At 41.7% G+C, this 21,024-nt stretch overlaps 2 protein-coding genes across 2 annotated transcripts; both read right to left on the bottom strand.

The window, feature by feature from the left end:
• Nucleotides 1–303: 303 nt before the first annotated feature.
• insig2 (insulin induced gene 2) lies at nucleotides 304–9,306 on the bottom strand. Its single transcript, XM_084085292.1, has 7 exons — nucleotides 9,179–9,306; nucleotides 7,170–7,370; nucleotides 6,446–6,618; nucleotides 3,078–3,202; nucleotides 2,456–2,622; nucleotides 1,912–2,011; nucleotides 304–1,110 (listed from the first exon to the last, which is right to left on the bottom strand). Exons 2-7 carry the CDS (start codon nucleotides 7,289–7,291, stop codon nucleotides 1,069–1,071), a joined length of 729 nt encoding a protein of 242 aa, XP_083941418.1. The 5' UTR covers nucleotides 7,292–7,370; nucleotides 9,179–9,306; the 3' UTR covers nucleotides 304–1,068.
• Nucleotides 9,307–16,146: 6,840 nt separating this feature from the next.
• LOC311064512 (U3 small nucleolar RNA-associated protein 14 homolog A) lies at nucleotides 16,147–20,254 on the bottom strand. The gene is made up of 3 exons (XM_084084362.1): nucleotides 20,053–20,254; nucleotides 19,222–19,324; nucleotides 16,147–18,823 (listed from the first exon to the last, which is right to left on the bottom strand). The coding sequence occupies exons 1-3, from the start codon at nucleotides 20,182–20,184 to the stop codon at nucleotides 16,695–16,697; spliced, it is 2,364 nt and encodes a 787-aa protein (XP_083940488.1). The 5' UTR covers nucleotides 20,185–20,254; the 3' UTR covers nucleotides 16,147–16,694.
• Nucleotides 20,255–21,024: the final 770 nt, after the last annotated feature.

Raw genomic sequence — 21,024 nt, 5'->3', positions numbered from 1 at the left:
TTTTCTTTTCTGTATTCTCATTTATCAGAATGCATCCATGACCATTGCAGTCTTCAATACAATAATCGACATCTTTTGTTTTATTTTTTTCAGTATCATGCAACCCAAATGTAAATGCTGGAATGGCACCATGAAATGCAACATTGCCCCTAACATCCTAACAACCAGAACAGACATACTGTACATACAATACACATCATTATACTTTGTCAAAGAAAATATATACTACTTGTATGTTGATGTTATACTTACCAAAAGCATGAGGGAGATATATATACACTCACTGTATAAACATTGTGTGTGTGTGTGTGTGTGTGTGTGTGTGTGTGTGTGTGTGTGTGTGTGTGTGTGTGTGTGTGTGTGTGTGTGTGTGTGTGTGTGTGTGTGTGTGTGTGTGTGTGTGTGTGTGTGTGTGTGTGTGTGTATGTGTGTATATGTATATGTATATATACACACACACACACACACTATACACACACGACAACTGTGCTATGCATTCTCTATAGCCATAGGTGAAAGATGTGTAGAGAATGAGATACGAGGGGAAGAGTTTAAAATCGATCCTGTGTGATTGTTATTTTGGCACAATGGAGCCAAAATGTTTAAAAAACACTCGTTGTGTGTTGATGTGAGCGGCGACAGATGCCCTGCTGCTATAACTGCCTTCCAGCCGAGTTGCAATCACAAGACGCCGATGTGAATAAACCGCACCAAAAGACATTAAAAAAAGAGATGCTGGCCACACTCATTATTCACCTCAACAGTTCAACAGCATACGAATGTTCATAATGTTGTGGGCCGTGTCTCCCCAAGCCCTGGATGGGCTAATAAGAGCCAATCAAAAAAAATACTGTCTTGTCTGACGACGAAGGCGTCGAGCAGCAAATCTGTGGAGCCCATTATTCATCGGCTGTGCTTGAATGCCCCGCCCCCGCCAGGGTCGACCAATCCCAATCAATGCTGCATACTGATGTCCTTCCTATTCAAGGGCTTCTCGTCAGCCCAGAGAGAGAGAAAAGAAAAGTCGTATTCTGAGCAGAGGTTTGACGGAGGTAAGGAGTCCCTCGCTCAGTCCTGATGGGTCTTTTCTTGAACAACTTTGTATTCATACTGGGGAGAGGAACACAAGGGAGGAGAAAATACAGTCAGAAACATGACAGGTGAATTAACTCTCATGGCCTTTCTGTGTGTATTCAAGACTGTGCCGTTCAGTGGGAATAACACATTTACACATGGTCCTCTTGCCACAAGGACATTGATAAACACTATGGCACATCATTTCAAATTCTAGCTTTGCAATGCACACAAAAAAAAACAGTATAGTAGCAGTAAATGTGTTACTACATCAACAGACCGACATGTCCCAACCAAAATATATGAAATAACCTTTATTGATTAGCCAGGGGGAAAATAAGGTGTCATTCAGAATGAAACACAGTAAGGTACAGTAAGTAAGATAACTTTAAATTAAATTATTTTAAATTAAATACTTAAACATCGGAAGAGTTTATTTTGTGCAATTAATTCATTTTAATTTAAACTGAGGTTTGTGTCATGAGTATATCCAAACATAACGAGGTTGATTTTTTTAAATAAAAGCATCAAGCTATATGCATGACATGCGGCATCACCAAATTCATAATTTGATGTGAAATATTAGCAGACATATTTTTTGATTGTTTATTCATCAGTCCACCAAGTGAATATATGAATACATTCATGTACAGACTATCAATAGCATAAATATATGTCTACAGGCTTCTATGAGAGAATATTAATTAAGTCTCATCAGTACAGCCTAGTAGTCCATGTGTAAGTGTGCAAGAGTCAGTAAAGCCAAAAGTCAAAGCAGGAGTCGGCAATAAAAAACTAAAAACTGACAGCACCAGAGTCAAAGCTGCGCTGACTCACCAAGGCTAGTTGACGCCCTATGTTGCCCATGGTTATGACACCCGCAAAGAAGATGCAAGGTAACCAGGAGCGAATGTAGAGGAAATCTGGAGAAGTATACCTAAAGAACACACAAAACAAACACGAAAACAATTTTATAACAAAAACATTTTCTTCACCACTTTCTTATTGAACCAGTGTTGTGTGTGTCGTGGCTTTTGTATTGTGGTAAAGAGTTTAAAGACCTTACATTTATGAGCAAGAAAAATAGTTTTGCGCTGTTGAGGCAGCCAAATACATTACTACATTACTTTCCTCTACATAAAAAACAGGTGGAAGTGCAATGAGCTTTATTCAAATTCTCAGCACAGCTGGAACACCTCTTTGACCGACCAGATTGCCTGACATTGAAAACTTCCTGCCGCAGCAGATCTCACATCATCTGGTCAGAAAACGAGCCAGAAGAACAGTCAGGGGAGTCACTTCACAGAAACCAAGAACAAGATCATTGTCTGGACTGACAGACCACCATAATGAGATCATAGCCACAGCTCTGTAGACTCACTGAAAGACTCCATTGTAGACCAGGAGCTGGGTTGCCAGAGTTGCCAGCAGGGCGATCCCTACACCCAGGCCAAAGCCGCTGCGGGAGCGGTCGAACGTCCACCACAGGCCAACAGAGAGTGCTGCCAGAGTCAGAGACAGCTGCACGTTGTTGGCAAAGTCCACTTTCTGACAGAGGCAGAGGGTCAAGGAACTGGCAGTCAGCAACCTAGAGAGCTTCAAGCTGTGTCATACACATATGTCACAGTGTGATATACCACATGGTGGTAACTCTAGTTAACATGGTGATTTCAAACAGCTAATCATCTACTTAACATACGACTGTTGTTTTACTCTGTTACTCTGATATATGGTATAGCGACACAACATGTATGAAAAAGCACATACATAATGCAACTTTACAAAAGGAATAAAAAGATTACTCCATTATTTGCTCAAAATTTACAGACCCTTGAGATGTAGCATCTCATTTTCATAGGGGTCCGTCCTTGTCATGCACAAAAGGTTTTACATGTAATTTCTTAATCACTTTCATATTTTATCACTGCCCAAACAAGCTAAATTGAATTAGTTAAATGGTGGTAGCAGCAACTGCAGCGTAGCAGCCAAAGCTTGCAGGATACGGCGCTGGCATGGTTAATGCCCACAAACACGGCCACGCAGCGCATCACACTGGACCATTCCCGCTTGAACTTGTGCGGCTCACCCAGACGGCTGTCAATGCAGGGGTAAAGCAACCCGATCATTGCTGTGAACATGGACATGAGAAAGGGAGGGGGGGGGGTGAGAGAATGAGGCGAGTGAGAAAAAAGCAAAGACAACACAACAGCTTTATTGCTGCAACAGCCCAATCTCAGCATGCCTAACATGACAGTATTGTTGTGCAGAGAACAGCTTCCACATAGCAGCGAGCTGTGGAATTCTGATGACACATTCAAGCCTGAGCAAAACACTGCTTTTTAATGGGTTAGTTCTACACTGACCACCCTGACCATCAGAAGTTGATGTCTCCACTGTCATTATGTGTAAAGTGCACCATACATTGTTAATTGTTTATAAAAGGTGCTAAGGACATTTTTTTCTAATTCAGATGGATAAATTAAATTTGGCATTCCTTTTAAGGAGAAATATGGGCCTTGATTACATCTGATTTTGAACCTTTTGTGCCAGATGAACAATGAACATCTCACCTACTGATTCTCACTGTATTTGAGAATACAGGAATACAAATAAACCACACTGGTTTTATTAATGGCTTCACAACTGACTTGCAATCGCCTTTGGACCAAACTAATCTAGCGTAAGCACAAATTAATGTTGCTCTGTCAGTGCTTAACCCCTGAGGATAGAAGACCTAGCGTGTGTGTATGTGCGTTATCAACAAGTGGAAATGACAAGCTCCTGCAGGAAGTGTGCGTGTAGGGTCTCTGGAGTAAGAAGTGCCTGGGGCTGTTGTGCTCTGTGCTGAGCCACTCGGGACTCTGTCGACTGCTTCTGCGCTCCCTGCATTTACATTCATACCGTAACACCCAGGGGACTATATTTCAATAATGGTAGCTAGTCAAGCCTACTGGGCACCGAGTGCGTGTGTGTATCTGCATGTAATTATACACTTCAAAATGTCTTGCGCTACGGATGGACTGGTTGTTTCAATGCGACTGTCATAAAGATGTGATGTTATGAGACCACAACTCTGAGCACCTAAAATTGGCTTGAATAGTCATATATATATTTTTTTCCTGCTCTTCAATTCATCTTATTTTTGCAGTTTCCCAACAGTTTTCTCACACTTTCTTTTTTGCCAATGTACTGGGTCCGTGTTACTGCCAACCTCCACTGTTGGCCGGCGGAGGGTGTGCTTCCTTTGATACACATGGAGTCACCAGCGTCTTCTTGTCACCTTCATGTACATACGTACATATATACTGTACATACATATACACATTGTATAGATATTATGGTATTGGCTTGAATATAAGACAACCCTGATTATAAGCCCCCCCCCCCCCTTTTCAAAATCATACGGTATTGGCTTGAATATAAGATAAACCTGATTAAAAGATGACACCCCCCCCCCCTTTCAAAAGCTGCCATTTAACCACTTCAAGGTGAAAAAACATAAAAAGGTACATTAACTGGGGTTCGGTCAGTTCCAGGTTAATTGACTGTCAACTGTCAAAACATGTCATTATCAGACGTTCTGACACCATGCACACACACACTGTAATTGTTTACCAATAAACATGCATCTGACGTACATACTAAGATTGATACACAAGTCAGAAATACGCAAAACACTAAAGAAGGAATATGCGAATTCCCCTTTCAGTGTGTGAGCCAATAGAAAGCAACAATGGTGAGAAAACTTAAGTAAAAGCAACCTCTGACTGTTGGCTAAAACTGAAGGAGAGGATGGGGATGAAGAGAGACATGGAGTTGGCCTCTTTGTAATCAATTAAAAACAGCGCATTGAATATCTGACAGACTGTGTGCGTATAGTGTGAAAGAAAGAAGCCGCCAAGAGGCGAAGATCGGCTTGCATTGGCTCCAGCTAAATTTAACCCCATATATTTGGGCCAATACAGTACATACATATAGCACATATATAAATATACATACATACATAATGCACATGCTTTATGTCAGGGTTGTGCTGATGTGTAAATAATTGTTCAGATGCAACTTTTTTTTGTTTTTAAGTCAAGCATGGGTGTTGTGAGTTGACAGTAGGTGCTCTGTATATCTGTATGTAGAAATGTAGGTGCTACGTATGCAACATGGAGACAGTTTACTCATTGGCGGAGATGTCGCTTAGATGTCGCTTGTTGCACGACCATTCCAGTGCTTCCTGTGCGATCTTAAATCAGTGACAGCTCTATGTGGATTCTCCCTTCATCCTCTCTTCTCATAACATATCTACAGAGGGCACGGTGTTTATTCTGTTCACCCTTTATTCTATCATTGCTTACATTGTATTGTGGACATAAAATGATTTAATTTAGGTTACTTACATTTACATTGCAGTTCATTTATGTAACTTAGAGATTCCAATTATATCAAAACTAATTGGCTATCAAACTGAACAAATAAAAAAAACAGTTGAAGATCTGATTGGAGTCAGTGGAGGGTCCTCCTCTGGAGACATTCATTGCCTCGGTCTCAGTAAATATATCGATGGAATGCAGAAAGCCAGGAGCCCACATTTAAAATCCTGGCCCAGGATATTGCGTAAAGCCACAATGTGGATTATTTATAATGTAATTTCTTTATCAATAAGACAAATCTATAACACATATTGTTGCCAGTCCTCACATTTTGGTGGGTGCTCCTACTACTTTTACTAGTGTTCCTAACTTTTTGAAGTTGGGAGAACCAGTGCTACCATATACAAATAAATGCTGTGCCCTGCATACAGCACATACATACTGTACCTACAGTACATCCTGCACACATTCTACATACATATATCAGCACAAACATACAATACATACATATTGCACATAATATACTGTATGCTGCATATATACACTGTATATAGTACACATTGTACATAATACTGCACATACATATATAAATGCATACATACTGTATATAGATAATGCACATAATATACTATATATACATATTGTACATGCACACATACATACTGTACATACATACATACTGTACGTACATGCATACTGCACATACTGTAACACATTGTTCTCAAAGTGGGGTCCGGGGACCCCAAGGGGTCCTTGGTGGGGTGCTAGGGGGTCCCCAGCTAAAATAGTTAATATGGCGTCACAATCATTTTAACCACTTTAACCACATTTTATACTTTGGTTATTTTTGAAAAATCCTGGCACAAAAATATCTTTTTGGGACAGGGGGTCCGCAGCAAAAAAAAAACATAATTTTGGGGGTCCTTGACGTGAAAAAGTTTGAGAACCACTGCTCTAACATACTTACTGTAACATACATATATAACCCTTCAATGTTATCATCCTACCTGAGGCCGTGCCACAGCAGGGTGGGACCCACCAGGCCGAAGAGAAGATACTGCTGATGACGTCCGGGGGGAACAGAGTAACGTTTCTCTGTACCTGGAGCAAGTTCAGCACCAAGGCTAGGAACACTCCCACAGAGAACAGCATGGTCCCGCGGATAACCAGGTTGGTGGTCCTGCCACAGTCCAAGTACAAAGTCAAGTTAAAGCACACTCTCAACTCTTTCATGCAGTGTTGCCAGATGATTTCGTGAGAGAAATAAGCAACCAGGTTTAGGAAAACAAGCCCAAAAGAAGCGACTAGGCCATATGTTTTAAACCTATTTACTGTATACATCGGCTATTTGAAAATAGCTGATCTACAAGCTTGTAGATCTGCTATGTTCAATAAATCTTGAAATATATTTATTTGAAACATTCTAACAACACAAATCTGGTACGGGGCACAAAACATTTCCAGATGAGGGTTAGGGACAACATACATTAATTTGAGAACCATTGGTTTAAATAATAATAATAAAAATGTGGTAGCAAGGCCAAATAAGCACTTTAGAAACAAGCCCCAAAAACCCGCAACTACCAATATTTACAAGCAACTTTACAGAATAAGAATCCCAAAGTCGCTTATAATAAGCGGACATGGCAACACTGCTTTCATGATACCACCCTCTGAATTTGAACCAGCCGACTAGTAAAGACTGGACCATGTTCACAGCTCTGAACAAACCTGTTGGTGATGGCGGAGATGTACGGCCCCCGGGGGTGGTGCTGTGGCGTCTGAGAAGACCCCGACTGCTGCTGGCCGCTGGTGACGGAGCTGTCAGCCATGGCTGTCAGTGTGAGGGACATCCGTGGTCCTCAGATAGAAAAATATGGAATGCTACCACTGCTCCACTGTTCAGCGTCCTCCACTGACATCCCAAATATGCTGAAAAAGAAGCAAAGCCAGGTCATTGAGGTACTAGGTTACTGAGCCCAGGGGTCATTGATTGTGTCCTGCTTTTTAGTGATGAGCAACTGTGCTTTTTCAGTCCTTGAGGGGGTTCCAGCAGAGGGTCCCCAGCTGAGGACCACAATAGAAACAAGCCCTTAGGGCTTTTTGTGTTTCAAATTTAACCCCTTGTTGTTGAGCCAAATCTGGGTTGAACGTGATTAGTGGAGCTCCCTCTGGTGTTGTGATTGTGGACTTCATTGACGTTTGTGAAGTATTTTGACAGGTACATGGGTGTCTTTGTGGTGTAGTGTATCTTGTTGACCAGGCCCATTGCAAGTTGCTGTACTCTGTCCTCTACCCTGAGCCATCCGACGCTAGCAAAGTGAGCAGGGGTTAAATGAGTTGTAGATGTAAGGCCAAGAAGTAGCCTTACCAGTTTGTTTTGGGATGTCTGGAGCCTTGTTACTTAGTTGGAAGCAAGCCAAAGTGCTTTCTTGGGTTCTAATCCTTTTAGCATCCTTTTGTATAGAACTGTACTTCTGTGCTTTTTTTTTGCAAACTGTTATAAAGTATTCAATCAATCAATCAATCAATCAATCAATCAAACAAACAAACAAACCACTGTGCCATATGCAAACTGTTAATAAAGTATTCAATCAATCAAAATGATTGATGATTGACAGGAATCAAATGGACCTCCTGTACAGGTCTGTATTTGGATTTAACAGTGTAGAATAGATTGGGCAGATATAAAAATCGTTAATGGGGGTCCGTGGCCTGATGCATATGCATATCAAACTGGGGGGTCCGTGACATAAAATAAATTAATATATTTTTTAAAGCTGAGAATTACTGCAGTACGATTAATTATTTGGTTACAGACAGTACAGCAGCGTTTACCGTGGGATGTGTACAGTTTACTTGGTGAAAGCGAAAGAGAGGAACCAGTTTGTTATCTGTCATGGTTTGTTGCCGTGGTGTAAAGTAACTAAGTGTACTCAAGTGTTGTACTTAAGTACAATTTTAAGGTATTTTTTATACTTTTACTTCTTCTACTCCACTATACATCTCAGGGCCGGGGAAAATGTTGTGCTTTTACTACACTACAATTATCGTAGCTAATAGTTGTTAGATTTTCAATATTATTAAAAAACACACTAACTAACCACTTCAACCCTACATATATTTCGGCCATTTGTAAGCTTTAATCTGCTATTTTCAAATTATTTTTGAACTTGTGAAATGGGACATTCTGCACAATGAGTACTTTTACCTTTGATACAAGTATATTATATTTTGATACCAATACTTTTACTCAAGTACATTTTGAATACAACCCCTCTACTTGTAACTAGTATTTCTACATTGCAGTATTGATACTTTTACTAAAGTAAAACATGTGAGTTCTTGAATTCTTCCATCTGAACTGGTTTGTTGTCTGATCAGATCAGACAAGCCCGTCCTCTGCGGATAAACAACATGTACTTAAATAACCTTTACCCGAGGTAACCAGGACAGCTCATTTATTTATTCATTGCAACGTTCACTGGGATTTCAGCATTTCTGAATGAAATCACGTTTAAAATCCGTCAATATAAACATTGATAAATAAATAAAAGGAAACGCAACAAAGCTGAAATCCCTGTTAAAATAATAAACAAACGAGCTGTCGTCCAGCTAGCTGTCTCTACCTTAAAGGCTTTAGCATTGGAACTAGCTTGATTAACTCTTCTTGTTGTATTTATTATGACTTATAACTACCTGTATGAGGCACATCAGCTGTAACACATGGTTGCTCTTACCTTAGGTTGAAAGTTCCGCTTATACATTTCATAGGATATGTAATATAATAGGATTAATATTGTGCATAGAACAAGCAGGACAGTCAAAATTAGCCTGCTCGCTAACTTCCTCCCTGCGCTCTGACTGCTCAGCCAATCAGCTAGCTTCCAAAGGCGTGACGTAAACCTCATTACGCAAACCTTACGCATCAAAGACAGTGTTGCCATGTCTGCTTATTAAAAGCGACTTTGGGCTTCTTTTTCTGTAAAGTTACCTGGAAATTATTGGTAGTTGCGGGTTGCTTTTTTTGGAGGCTTGTTTCTTCATGTCATGGACCCCCAAATTGACATGTATTTGTCCCTTAACCCCCATTTGAAAATGTTTCATGCCAGGGAGCCGGAGTTGTTTTGTTGGAATGTTTCAAAAATCTTCCAAATATTGCACATTTTATTAAAATTCTAATAATAGCAGATCTCCAAGCTCACAACGCTTGATTGGCTATTTCAAATAGCAAATGTAGGTTTAAAGGGCTCATGTACTAGATCTGGTTGCTTATCTCTCTCACAACATCTGGCAACGCTGATCAAAGCACGGGTCGAGGTCTGATCTGTGACTCTTTTAGAGACGTGGCAGTGGCATAGAGTTAAATAATACAGTGGTAGCTATTATTCTCTGCAACGACCAGTGGTGGGAAAAGTACTCACATTTTTTACTTAAGTAAAAGTACTGACTGCAATATATAAATACTCTGTTACAAGTAATTAAAAATGTATTTGAGTAAATGTATTGGCATAAAAACTTACTTAAAGTACCAAAAGTAGAAGTACTCATTATGCAGATTGACCCATCTTTTCAAAATGTATACAAATCTTTTGAAAATAGCAGATCTATGAGTTGTGAGCTTGTAGATTGGCTATTTTCAAATAGCTGAAAGCTTAAATGGTTAATATGTTTTGTAATAATAATCAAAATCTACAAAGTAACTAACTAAAGTTTTCAAATAATAGTAGTAGAGTAAAAGTACAATATTTGTCTCTGAGATGTAGTGGAGTAGAAGTAAAAGTACAGAGAATAACGATAACAAAAAAAGTCCTGGGGACTTGATAAATGTAGCTACTTAGTTACTTTCCACCACTGTCTCTGCAACTATGAATGAATCATCACCTTTAATTATGTACATGTACATCTTTCTTTCTTTCTTTCTTTCTTTCTTTCTTTCTTTCTTTCTTTCTTTCTTTCTTTCTTTCTTTCTTTCTTCCTTCCTCTCTTTCTTACCACACAGTCCACCTCCTTCAACTTCAACATAAAGTTCACAAGTTCATTTACAGGTGTAAAACAGTGGGTGAAATTATTTTCCATACACATGTCCATGGATTGCACTTTAAAAGTTAATCACAAGAAAAAGGAAAATGTCAAATAACAAAATAACAATGTCAAATCTCAAACACACATAAGGTGTGTTCTTAAAAAAGAAAGAAAAAAGGCAGAGTAGGCTACCTCAGTCTCCTGGGAATGGAGTATAGCCTATTCACTGCAGAGTGATAATTGATCTCTGAAAGTCTAGGTCTATTCATAAGCATTTTACACCATCAGAGATCAAATATATCAATAAGCATTTTGCCTAGTAAAGGCTACATGATTCGGGCTCGCATCATCATTAGACTAGACTACAGCAGCACTAAGTACGAGCATCTGTCTGCTTTTTAAATCCACTGTGTTAAATGCAAACTGAAGTTAACAACAATACAGTAGACTCACAAACACCAGTGGAATGGGAAGGCATGGATGGCCTGTTCTGTATATGTTCCAACTATTGTGTTGCCTGACATAATCCCCCCCAAAAACCCATCATGAGCACCCGGCCCCGCTGTACGGTGAATACAAAATCTAAATGGGACTACGGATTAACTGTGATCCACTCTGCACTGCGGCTCACTCACCTCTGCAACTCCCTGTAAGCCTATTAGACCACAAGAGCAAATCAAATATGGTGCAGATGGAATAGTGATATAAGTGAAAATATGAGAGAGAGAGAGAGAGAGAGAGAGAGAGAGAGAGAGAGAGAGAGAGAGAGAGAGAGAGAGAGAGAGAGAGAGAGAGAGAGAGAGAGATACAGACAGAGACAGAGACAGAGAATGAAAGCTGATATACAGGAAGTCTTAAGAAACAAAGGCACACAGTGAACGTTTAATTTCTAACCTATTTGTCATTATAGAATATCCTAGCAGGGGGGGGGGGGGACTGTGAGGTTTGAATAACTTCCATCATGCTATCAGTCAAGTCTAATGTACTGTTCTTTGGACAGTTTTGAGATACTGTTGTGGCTCCATGATGCTGTATAGCCTTCCAAAATGTTACTATGGAATGTTTAATTGTATTATATTGTTGAAACAAAACCAAAGAATTCTACTCTTATGTACTCACATATTAGATGTAAATTCTTTAATCTTCTAAATTGAACATTACACACTCACTAGGACCATCCATAAATAAAAGACAATCTCAAATGATTAATAACAGCTTACATCTTTTTTTTTAAATTCATATATATCTAATAGGGTGACTCAGCAAGTCCTGCATGCCACATTACCCACAATCCCATGGGAGACATCCTTAACCCCAATAATTAGAGTGATAAAGGAATCGTAGTAGGTAAAAGCAGGATATGGGGGCTTTCAATTAGTTGTCAAGGGCCATTTGGAGGCCCCCTGACACAGCCAGAGAAGAGCCAGGGATACAATTTATCATCCTGCCTGTGCCAAACGTTAAGGGCCTTTTCATTATCAGGCCAGTGAGTCCCACTGTCAGCCCCTTGGTATAAATGTGAGTGATGGTGCGGGTGGGTGGGGTAGAGGGTGGGAGGGAAGGGTTGGTAGAGGTGGGGTGGGTCCCTTGTAAATGTCATCCCCATTGGACCGTTGCAGGTCTCAGCTCCCAAATAATAGGCCCCCTGACCTCTCTGTTGTCTATAATTAACCTCTAACCCCCTCCCTCCCCTGCCTCATCCACCAATCCTCAGATAGTGATGATACAGGAGATGCTTCTCTCTCACTTTGAGGATGGAGGAGAAATGGGAAAGAAGGGAGAGGATTGGAGCAGGACAGGGTAACAAAAGAAAATGGCTGCTCCTACAAGCTGTTACACGTAATACAGTACACTACAGTACAGTGCTGTGCTTTGGCTAATCAATAGCAATATGTGTGAATGCAAGGAGAAACTGAGTAAGAAAACATCTTTACATATTCAGACATTGGAATATGACATTCAGGAGTTAATATTAGAGATTACAAAAATAAATACATTTTAAAAAAGGCGAAAATATACATGAAAATGTATGAGTTATGCATTCTTTTTTTAGCAAAGGTTAATGTTCAAAGTATGATTGGCATGTTCAAAAAACAGAACAAACATAACATCAACATTCCTCTTAATAAAACAAGTATATTCTAGAAGTGACAGTGAAAATTATGCAAATATAATCTTCAAAGGAGGATTTTTGCAATGTGCATGTTAGACCTATAACATATATACCCACAGGTCACGCAGTCACAGATAATAAAAGCCCTCTGACAATGCTTATTTGACATTCCCTTTCTGTGTTCGACATACTATGCATGATGCATCTGCATTAACATCTGTACATTTGCCATAACCAGTAACAGGGGAATGGCCAGTAGTCAAGCCCAGAAGAAAGATAACCAAATTTGAGCATGTTGTACAGTAGCAACCCCTCTGTAGACGTACTGTACACTGACATTTACCTCAACAATGAAACAGCAGACAGCCAAACGATGGCAGCGGTGCTTGGCTTAATGACCCAGAGTCATAACAGAAAGTCAAATGCTCCCTAATGACCTGATTAGACAGCTTTAAACATGACATTTTTAAGGAGTGTACTACACACCCAATTGCAGAGGAATGAACACACCTAGAGAATGAAGCCTGCATTTCATAGCTGAAATTAGGCATGAGACAGAGCAGGAGAATGAGACAGAGCCATTTTTTCTTTATTCAACACCAATGAGGGAGAAGAATACATCTCATCCCCAAGCATTGCAAAACAGAGGGTATAGTCATTTATGGCGATGCAAGTCGACCAGTTCATCATTGTCTGTGAGGATTCTTGGGACTGTGGGGAAAAATGCAAATTGCCAGTGGTTGCCAACAACCAAGGCAGCAATACCAGCATGTGTGTGGCATATTGAATGATAATGACAAAGCAGGCTATATCCCCTGTGAGCAAGTCTGCGGAACAATGATTACAGATTGGCCAGTGTATCCTTACCCACACAAGGGATGGTGATTCTAATGCTAATCAGAGCCTGTGCCAAAAATATACCTGTTCTTTCAAGGCAGAAGAAAATAAGATGGAATACACCACTTAAGCTATAATTGTACAATAAAGCCCTGTTTAGTTTGATATTTTAGCCCACTGCAATTTGTATGGCGGGTCCTGCAAGGCTTAACCTTTTGCGCCACCTGCTGGCCTCAGGACAGCACAGGCCTGTGTTTGCCAGGGACCGATATTGCCTGCTTTCAAGTGATTATCTGGTGCAAGGTGTAAAATGTTGATGTATGAGCTTGATTGTCTTCTACTCAATTCAATTTGTTATTCGAGGTGGAGAGGCTATAAACGAAGAGTTCCTGAAGACGGTTCATCTCCCCGTGTTAGTCGTATCGCACAGACACCAATCGTCTCTCAATACAAGACACATCAAGTGAGATTCATCCTTCATTCAATCCTCACTACTCTCAGCCCCTGGCTCCATCAGCCAATATCAGTCACCCCGGTGAATGTACTTTATTTTCATTCCGGGGAGTGAAACAAGAAGGAGAGCCGAGGCACACAGCGATGCTCAGCTGCACACTCAATGTAGGTTAATGGAAGGGAGGGGAGAATCTCCTCAGGACCACCTCTCATTGGCTGGCTGGCTCCGCGTGCAGCTTCTCCGCAGCACAACCTGTCAGTGTTAATCAGCGGCCATCTCTTAACAGCCAGCCAGGGCTATCGAAGAGGTGAGCCCATTGCTATTCAGGACGAAACAGATGATAAATCATTTGTACATAATTAGTGCTCAGCAAGGTTACAACTGACACGTATTTTCATCTTAATTAGGAGGGGAATTTGTTCCATTAATTTAATTTGGTGCGCATGAGCGGGTTAGCACCTAACTAAGTTAATCTTACACCTGTCAGGGTAGGAACGGAGTCAGGCCTTGCATTACAGCGGGGCGGAATAGTCTCTCTCTCTCTCTCTGATTGTTTCATATATAGGCCACCAAGACAATTGGAATGTGGCGGAGCACAACAATGGCAAACAATACAGGGACACTTATAAAAAAGATATTACTCTGGGTGAAATGAAACCATTTGTTGCAATGATGATGCAATTGTTCATACTGTGCTTTATAGCAAGTATCTCACACTGAACAGGCCTAATGTTCTGGGGGGGGGGGGGGGGTGCCTTAAAAGATTCCTTTCTGGATATTTTCTGATGGTCAGCATATAATGTTCACAAAGACGCAGTTTACAGTGAATTATACACAACAGCATGATAACCTACCAGGGAACACAAAATAAGTCAGAAGTAAGTTATATTCAATATCTTTTTATAACCCAAGCAAGTATCCCCTCTCGGCTCCAGGCAGCTTATAAGATAGGCGTAAATGTTCCTTCATCCTAGAACAAATATTTGACCGGATCTCGCAAATGGGCGTTATGGAGAAAAACACGTTCCATCATTGGGGGAGCTGTTGTCCATTTATACCCACCGGTGCTGATTTACCACTGAACCGGCCTTCATATATTTTGAGAGATATTGGCCTTCATATATTTGAGTGAGAATCACTGTCTATGGCCGTCGCAGTCGAACGAGCAGGGGATAAGCCCAAGGACTAGGTCTCTTTTCATTGTTGAAAGGTGTATGAAGCTGTAGTAATTGCCCGAAAGAGGTACTTCGATAGAAGGAAGAGAGCAAGAGAGAGGGAGAATGAGTGATTTAGTATCTATAGGGTTTCTAATGGAATTCTCCACTGCCTCTTGGGCACTCGACCTGACAACCATTACCTGCACTGATGCATAGTCCATTATGGGATCCAACCCTTTAATAGAGTGTCTATCACATGAAATACAGAGACGTCAGGTGCCAAAGCATGCACTCTCACCCATGTGTGAAGGTTTAACCCAACTGTAATGGTTTTTCTTTTAGACGTTGCCGCATAGCCCTTACAAATGTATTGAAAATCAACACTTGCCTGAGAGAAAAAGTGGGAAGGAATTCAAGCACAAACTTACTTCTGAAATGGTGCCATTGCCCCCACTGTATAGGTCTCACAAGTGGGACTGTGTCTTTTTCCAAGCAGCATAGCATGAGTGTATATATATTCACTGGGAGTGAATGGGCTGTGACCCGTGCCATGTCTGACAACTGTAGTACCTGCTGATCAGCGGTCCGTTTCAATACACAGAATTTAAAACGATCTGGTTGGCATGTACACTGAAAACACCAGGATGTCGTACGTACTGTATATTCCAGTTCAGCTTTTGCTTATCATGTTCATTTTATTTATTTCCTTTTAGTAGTCACATTAACCCGTTTTGAAATGAAATCTCAATTACAACACAATTTTATTTCTCACCTTTTTTTCCATTAGCACTGCTTTTGTACCACTGATCCCATTTTATCTCAGTGCAAATAAAATAAACTTAAAACTAATGATTTAGGAGCAAACCGGAAATTTGCATTGTTTAAAAAAGATATAATAAGAACCATTTGAATCTTACAAAGGAGTTAATAATTTATGATTAATTAATATGTAATGTGTATTATTTGTGACAAAAACTATGCATTAAGCAAACACCTGCATCTGTTCGTTAACACAGCTCAATATTCCATACACTCCACCTAAAGAGCTAAACCACATAAGGGCTGTGAATAGCTGATAAGCAAACTGTCGTATGCAAAATACAGAATTTCACAACCATAATCTTCAACTGCAGAGGTGTAATTTATTAAAAGAAGGAATTGATTGATGTCACATATTTAGTCTCTATTAATGACAAAAGATAATTGAAACGGTCCAGCAAAACGTAAGGATGTGTCCAATATTCAAAAGTGTCTGAATTATGTACACAATAATTCTGTTCAGAATTGTACACAGACGGACCTAGAAATATAAGGCTACACATTTAGTAGCCAGCAGTTATATAGAAGGGACACATTAAGAATAACAGGTTCAGAAAAAAACATCTGATACATCCCTTCCAATAATGACCACCCACCCACGTAATTTACTTTTCCAACTGTGAACATTGTGCTGTGAGATTTTAACCACTTGCGCTCTATTTCACACTTTATTGTATGACATGTCGCACAGCCAAAATAGCTGATCTACAAGCTCACAACCCCTCCAGGCTCCATTCATGATGCATAGTGAGCTTGTAGATCTGCCGTTTTCTCAATTTTGGCCCATAATGACACATTAGGGACACCATGTTGACAGTGGTAAAATATGAGTCCACACAAATAACAGGCTATTATTTCTGTTTGTCCTCGACTGCCTTCTTTTCGGCCTTTACCAAGTCCTCTCTGGTAATGGGATCAATGATGGCGCCCATCTGGGTCACTACTTTAGGCTTAGTGATCTTTTTCACAGTTTGCTCAGTGTTCCAGGTTCTTCCTACAGGAGAGCGGATGGTGCTCTCAAACTGAGCAGGGGTCTCGAAGGGGAACGGCAGTGAGCTCACCTGGTAAAGGCTGATGGTGCTGTCCCTCTTATCCGAGATGATGACACTGGGGAGGTTGCGGTCTTTCCGCGGGGCGGCCGGGGCCGCCTTCGTGGTGAACCTCTTGCGTTTGCGGCGGGAGGGTACGATGCCGACACCCCCCCACTCCCCCCAGCCGGGCAACGTCAGGTCCACCACCGTAGGCCTCCCCGCAGCTTCCTGTTTCCTCTTGTCCTTCAGGAAGTCCGAGATGACGTCGTCTCCAGCAAACGCCTGTCGAATTATGTCCCTCTGGTCTTCCTCCTTGTCCTCCTCTGTGTTTTCGATCGCTGTGGGAGCCATGGGGACTCGGATAACTTTAGCGTCCTTGGTGAGGACTTCTTTCAGCTCCAGCCCTCGATTCTTTTTCCTCTTTTTGCTCGCTACCGGCGGATCGGACTGAGGGTTTTCTGTAACTGGAACCTCCTGGTCCTCCACCAGCATCTGGTTGGTGGTCGATTCCTCCCCAGCGAGCAGCTCCACATCCTCCAGGGTCTTAACTCTCACCAGGCCCTCCTCCAGCTGAGTCGGAGCCTCGGCTGCGGATTCGGCGGCGATCGTGTTCTCCTCTGGGCAGCTGTCCGTGATGCCTTTGTAGAGGCTAGTGAATTCGGACAGTTCCTCTTCCTCATCGTCAGATACAGTTTCAACGCCCGCAGACTCTGCACCGTTCTCCTCTGCAACCCCCGCAGACTCTGCACCGTTCTCCTCAATGTCATCCACCTCGTGTATTACTGCCACCGTGTCTGACTCTTCAGCCTGCCGCCGTTTACGCTTGGCGTCAAACTCTCGGAGGAGCACTTCCTCCTCGGTTTCCTCAACTTCTGGCTCATTTCCCTCCTCTTCTTCAGCTGGATTTGCCATTGAAATAGGCTCCACACTGTCGCCTTCCTCCTCCTCTTCGGCGGGCTCTTTGGAGAGCTTGCCTCTCATCCATGGGTTTGTGGAATCTAACACCGGCTCTTGGTCGTTCACAAAGTCGGGCAGCATCTCCGGATCCCCCTCTTCATCTTCCTCTTCCTCATTATTGAGCGAGCTTACTAGCTTCTCTGTCAGCTCCTTGTTGACTTCCAGCTGCTGCTGCATGGCCTTGCGGGCCCCCTCGTCGTATTTTGCCATGATGGCTTTGGATTTGGCCCACTTGCCACTGTTCTGGTGTTTCAGAGACATTCTCTCTTTCATCCTGGTGAGCTCCAGCTTCTTGAGTTCTTCTAAGGCAGCGGCGGGGTCCGTCTTCACCATCTCATCAAACTGCTTCACATGTTCTTTGCGCTTCGACTTGTTTTGCACCCTGTGGTACACTTTGCTCTTGATCTTCCTCTCCCTCTTGGCTTTCGCCTCGTAGTACGACTGCAGCGCTCTGGCCTTCTGGAGTTCGGCGCGGCGGATCTTTGCCTCCTCCAGACTCATGGCCTTCAGGGAGGCTTCCTCCAACGGGGTCAGAACGGGATCGTGAACTGGCTGCTTGTTGATGGACAAAAGCTTGAAAATCTCCTGCTCTAGTGGAGTTTTGGCCTCCCACCCGGACACCACCTGCTCCATGACTTTGGGGCCCGGATGCTCCTTGTTCAGCGGGAACACGAGCTGCTCTGCTTTCTCATTCTGCCTGACCACGCCCTGCCAGCGGGACACCTCTGTGGCGGCTTTTTGGAAGGCCAGGTCCCTCTGAATCCTCTCCGTCTCCTGCTTGTTGAGAGGGCTGTCAATCGTGCCGTTGGAGAAGCGGAGATGCTTCAGCTGCTTCTTGGTCTTGATGGAGACGGCGGGGGTTTTCTCCATGGTGCCAATGAGGTCAGACAGGTTGATTTTGCCCCCCTCGCCTTCCGCGTTGACCGTGAATTCAGACATTTGGACGGTTGCTTCGGATCTTTCTGTCTTCTTTTTTCTATTCTTCTTACCTCCTGTGGTGGAAAAAGTATTCACATTTTTTACTTAAATTATTAATACCACAGTGTAGAAAATACTCTGTTACAAGTAAAAGTCCTGTATTAAAAATGTACTTACGTAAAAGTAGTAATGTATTGGCGTCAAAATATACAAGTACCAAAAGTAAAAGTACTCGTTGGGCAGAATGTCCCGTTTCACAAGTTTTCAAATGTATGAAATGTAAAAAAAAAACTTTTTACAGATGTAGTGGAGTAGGAGTAGAAATAAAAGTACTGAAAATTGTAAATACTCCAGTAAAGTAAAAAAACACATCACAATTGTACTTGTGCTATATATATAAAGTGGATTGGATTGGACTTAAGTGCAGTACTTGAGTACATGTACTTAGTTACTTTACACCACTGCTTCTTACCTCCCAGGGAGCTGATGGCATCCAGCAGCTTTTGGTGTTTCCTCTCGTCATCGTCACTGCTGCCGTTCTCCTCGTCCTCACCGTGGAGGTTTTCATCCACCACCTGATTGATTGATTGAATGTTTTATCAACACGGTTTGCAAAAAAAACACAGAAAGTACAGTTCAATACAAAAGGATGCTAAAAGCAGTGGTTCTCAACGAGTGGTTCGGGGACCACCAGTGGTCCTTGAGGGGGTTCCAGGTGGTCCCCAGCTAAATGATGGAGAGTTGGGTAACCAAATGGACCCTTGGTTTCATTTCACGCTCTCAAGAGTTAGTGTATTGTTAAACATCAGCATTACTTAATTTACAAGAAGTCTACACAATTAGAGAATGTAGAAGATTTGTTATTTTGATCAACATTTGCCTGTTATGTCTCCTATTGGAACCAACATCAATACAGCATGGAATGTGGACAAAATCTTATCTCACAATAACAAAATATTCTAAGTTTTGGGTCTAAGAGTCTATCTCATCAAATGGTGGTCCGTGGCTCAAATGCCGAGTAAATAATGGACCTCGATATGAAAAGGGTTGAAAACCACTGCTAATAGGATTAAACCCAAGAAAGCAATATGGCTTTCCATTGGGGTCCATCCTGTGTATTCACTAAAATTTAATGACAAACAACAACATACAATACTTTGCTAAAACATCATACAAACGCATGGTATGACAGTCATGTTAGCGGAGGGAGAGGTTCCGTAGGCGTAGGGGCTAGTTTCAGGGCTAATAAAAGAGTAGTAATGGAGAAGCAAAATATTATGTACAGCAATATAATATAGACTACCTCGTCCTCGCCGTCATCGTAATCCACGTCGGGGTTTGTTATTATTGTAACCTTCTTCTTTATCACCTCTGGGGTTTTTGAGGATTTTTTACTTTTGACTTTTTTTACTTTCTTCTTAGTAATCTTGGCCATGTTGACAAGAGCAACAACACAACACACACTGAACTACACACACATGTGGTTCCGTGGGCTTTGATGATGTGTCGTAAAACGCTCACCCGAAAAGAGGGTTGAACTGTCGCCAAGGAAGGACTGTCGCAAACAGCGTTGCCAGGTTATGCGATAGAAATAAGCAACTAGGACGTCGATGAAGCCACATAGGCTATTTGAAAATATTAGATGTGCTATTTTCAAAAAATATTGAGGCGGAAAAAGTGCAAAATGTGGAATATTTTTGAAACATTTTAACAACTGAAATCTTGTATGGGGGTCACGGTCAGTTGGAACAAAATCTAATTTCAGATGGGGGTCCGTGGACAAATACATATTAATTTGGAGGTCCTTGACTCCTTCACATGAAAATGCTTGAGAACCACCGGTTTAAACAACATTAGGAAACAAGCCCCAAAAAAACGCAACTTTACAGAAAAACAAGCCCAAATTTAAGTCGCTTATAAAAAGCAGACATGGCAACACTGAAAGTTGCCCTTTCACTGTTTTGGCATGTGGGCTGATTTTCTGTGGGGTTACACTTCCCTCCAGTGGACATAAAGGGTTATAGCATGTTCTTGTCCGGCATGTAATGTTGTCGCTTGCCTTTATTCACACACGCATTAAATCCGCGCGCGCGCGCGCGTGCGTGTGTGCGTGTGTGCGTGTGCGTGTGCGTGTGTGTGTGTGTGTGTGTGTGTGTGTGTGTGTGTGTGTGTGTGTGTGTGTGTGTGTGTGTGTGTGTGTGTGTGTGTGTGTGTGTCAGATATTTTACTTAAGTAAAAGTAGCAATAGCACAATGTAAAAACCCTCTGTTACAAG

This window comes from Gymnoscopelus microlampas (assembly GCF_963454915.1).
Source record: "Gymnoscopelus microlampas genome assembly, chromosome: 17".
Lineage (NCBI taxonomy): Eukaryota > Metazoa > Chordata > Actinopteri > Myctophiformes > Myctophidae > Gymnoscopelus > Gymnoscopelus microlampas.
This window is presented reverse-complemented; position numbering and strand designations above follow the sequence as displayed.

Excerpts from the sequence above, each read along its gene's own strand:
- insig2 (XM_084085292.1), bottom strand. The coding sequence starts at position 7,291 with ATGTCCCTCACACTGACAGCCATGGCTGACAGCTCCGTCACCAGCGGC. Across the intron at positions 3,203-6,445 it reads CTGCTGTGGCACGGCCTCAG|CAATGATCGGGTTGCTTTAC; the intron begins GTAGGATGATAA and ends CCATGTTCACAG. Across the intron at positions 2,012-2,455 it reads GTCTACAATGGAGTCTTTCA|GTATACTTCTCCAGATTTCC; the intron begins GTGAGTCTACAG and ends TGTGTTCTTTAG.
- LOC311064512 (XM_084084362.1), bottom strand. The coding sequence starts at position 20,184 with ATGGCCAAGATTACTAAGAAGAAAGTAAAAAAAGTCAAAAGTAAAAAA. Across the intron at positions 19,325-20,052 it reads ACGATGACGGCGAGGACGAG|GTGGTGGATGAAAACCTCCA; the intron begins GTAGTCTATATT and ends TCAATCAATCAG. Across the intron at positions 18,824-19,221 it reads TGCCATCAGCTCCCTGGGAG|GAGGTAAGAAGAATAGAAAA; the intron begins GTAAGAAGCAGT and ends TTTCCACCACAG.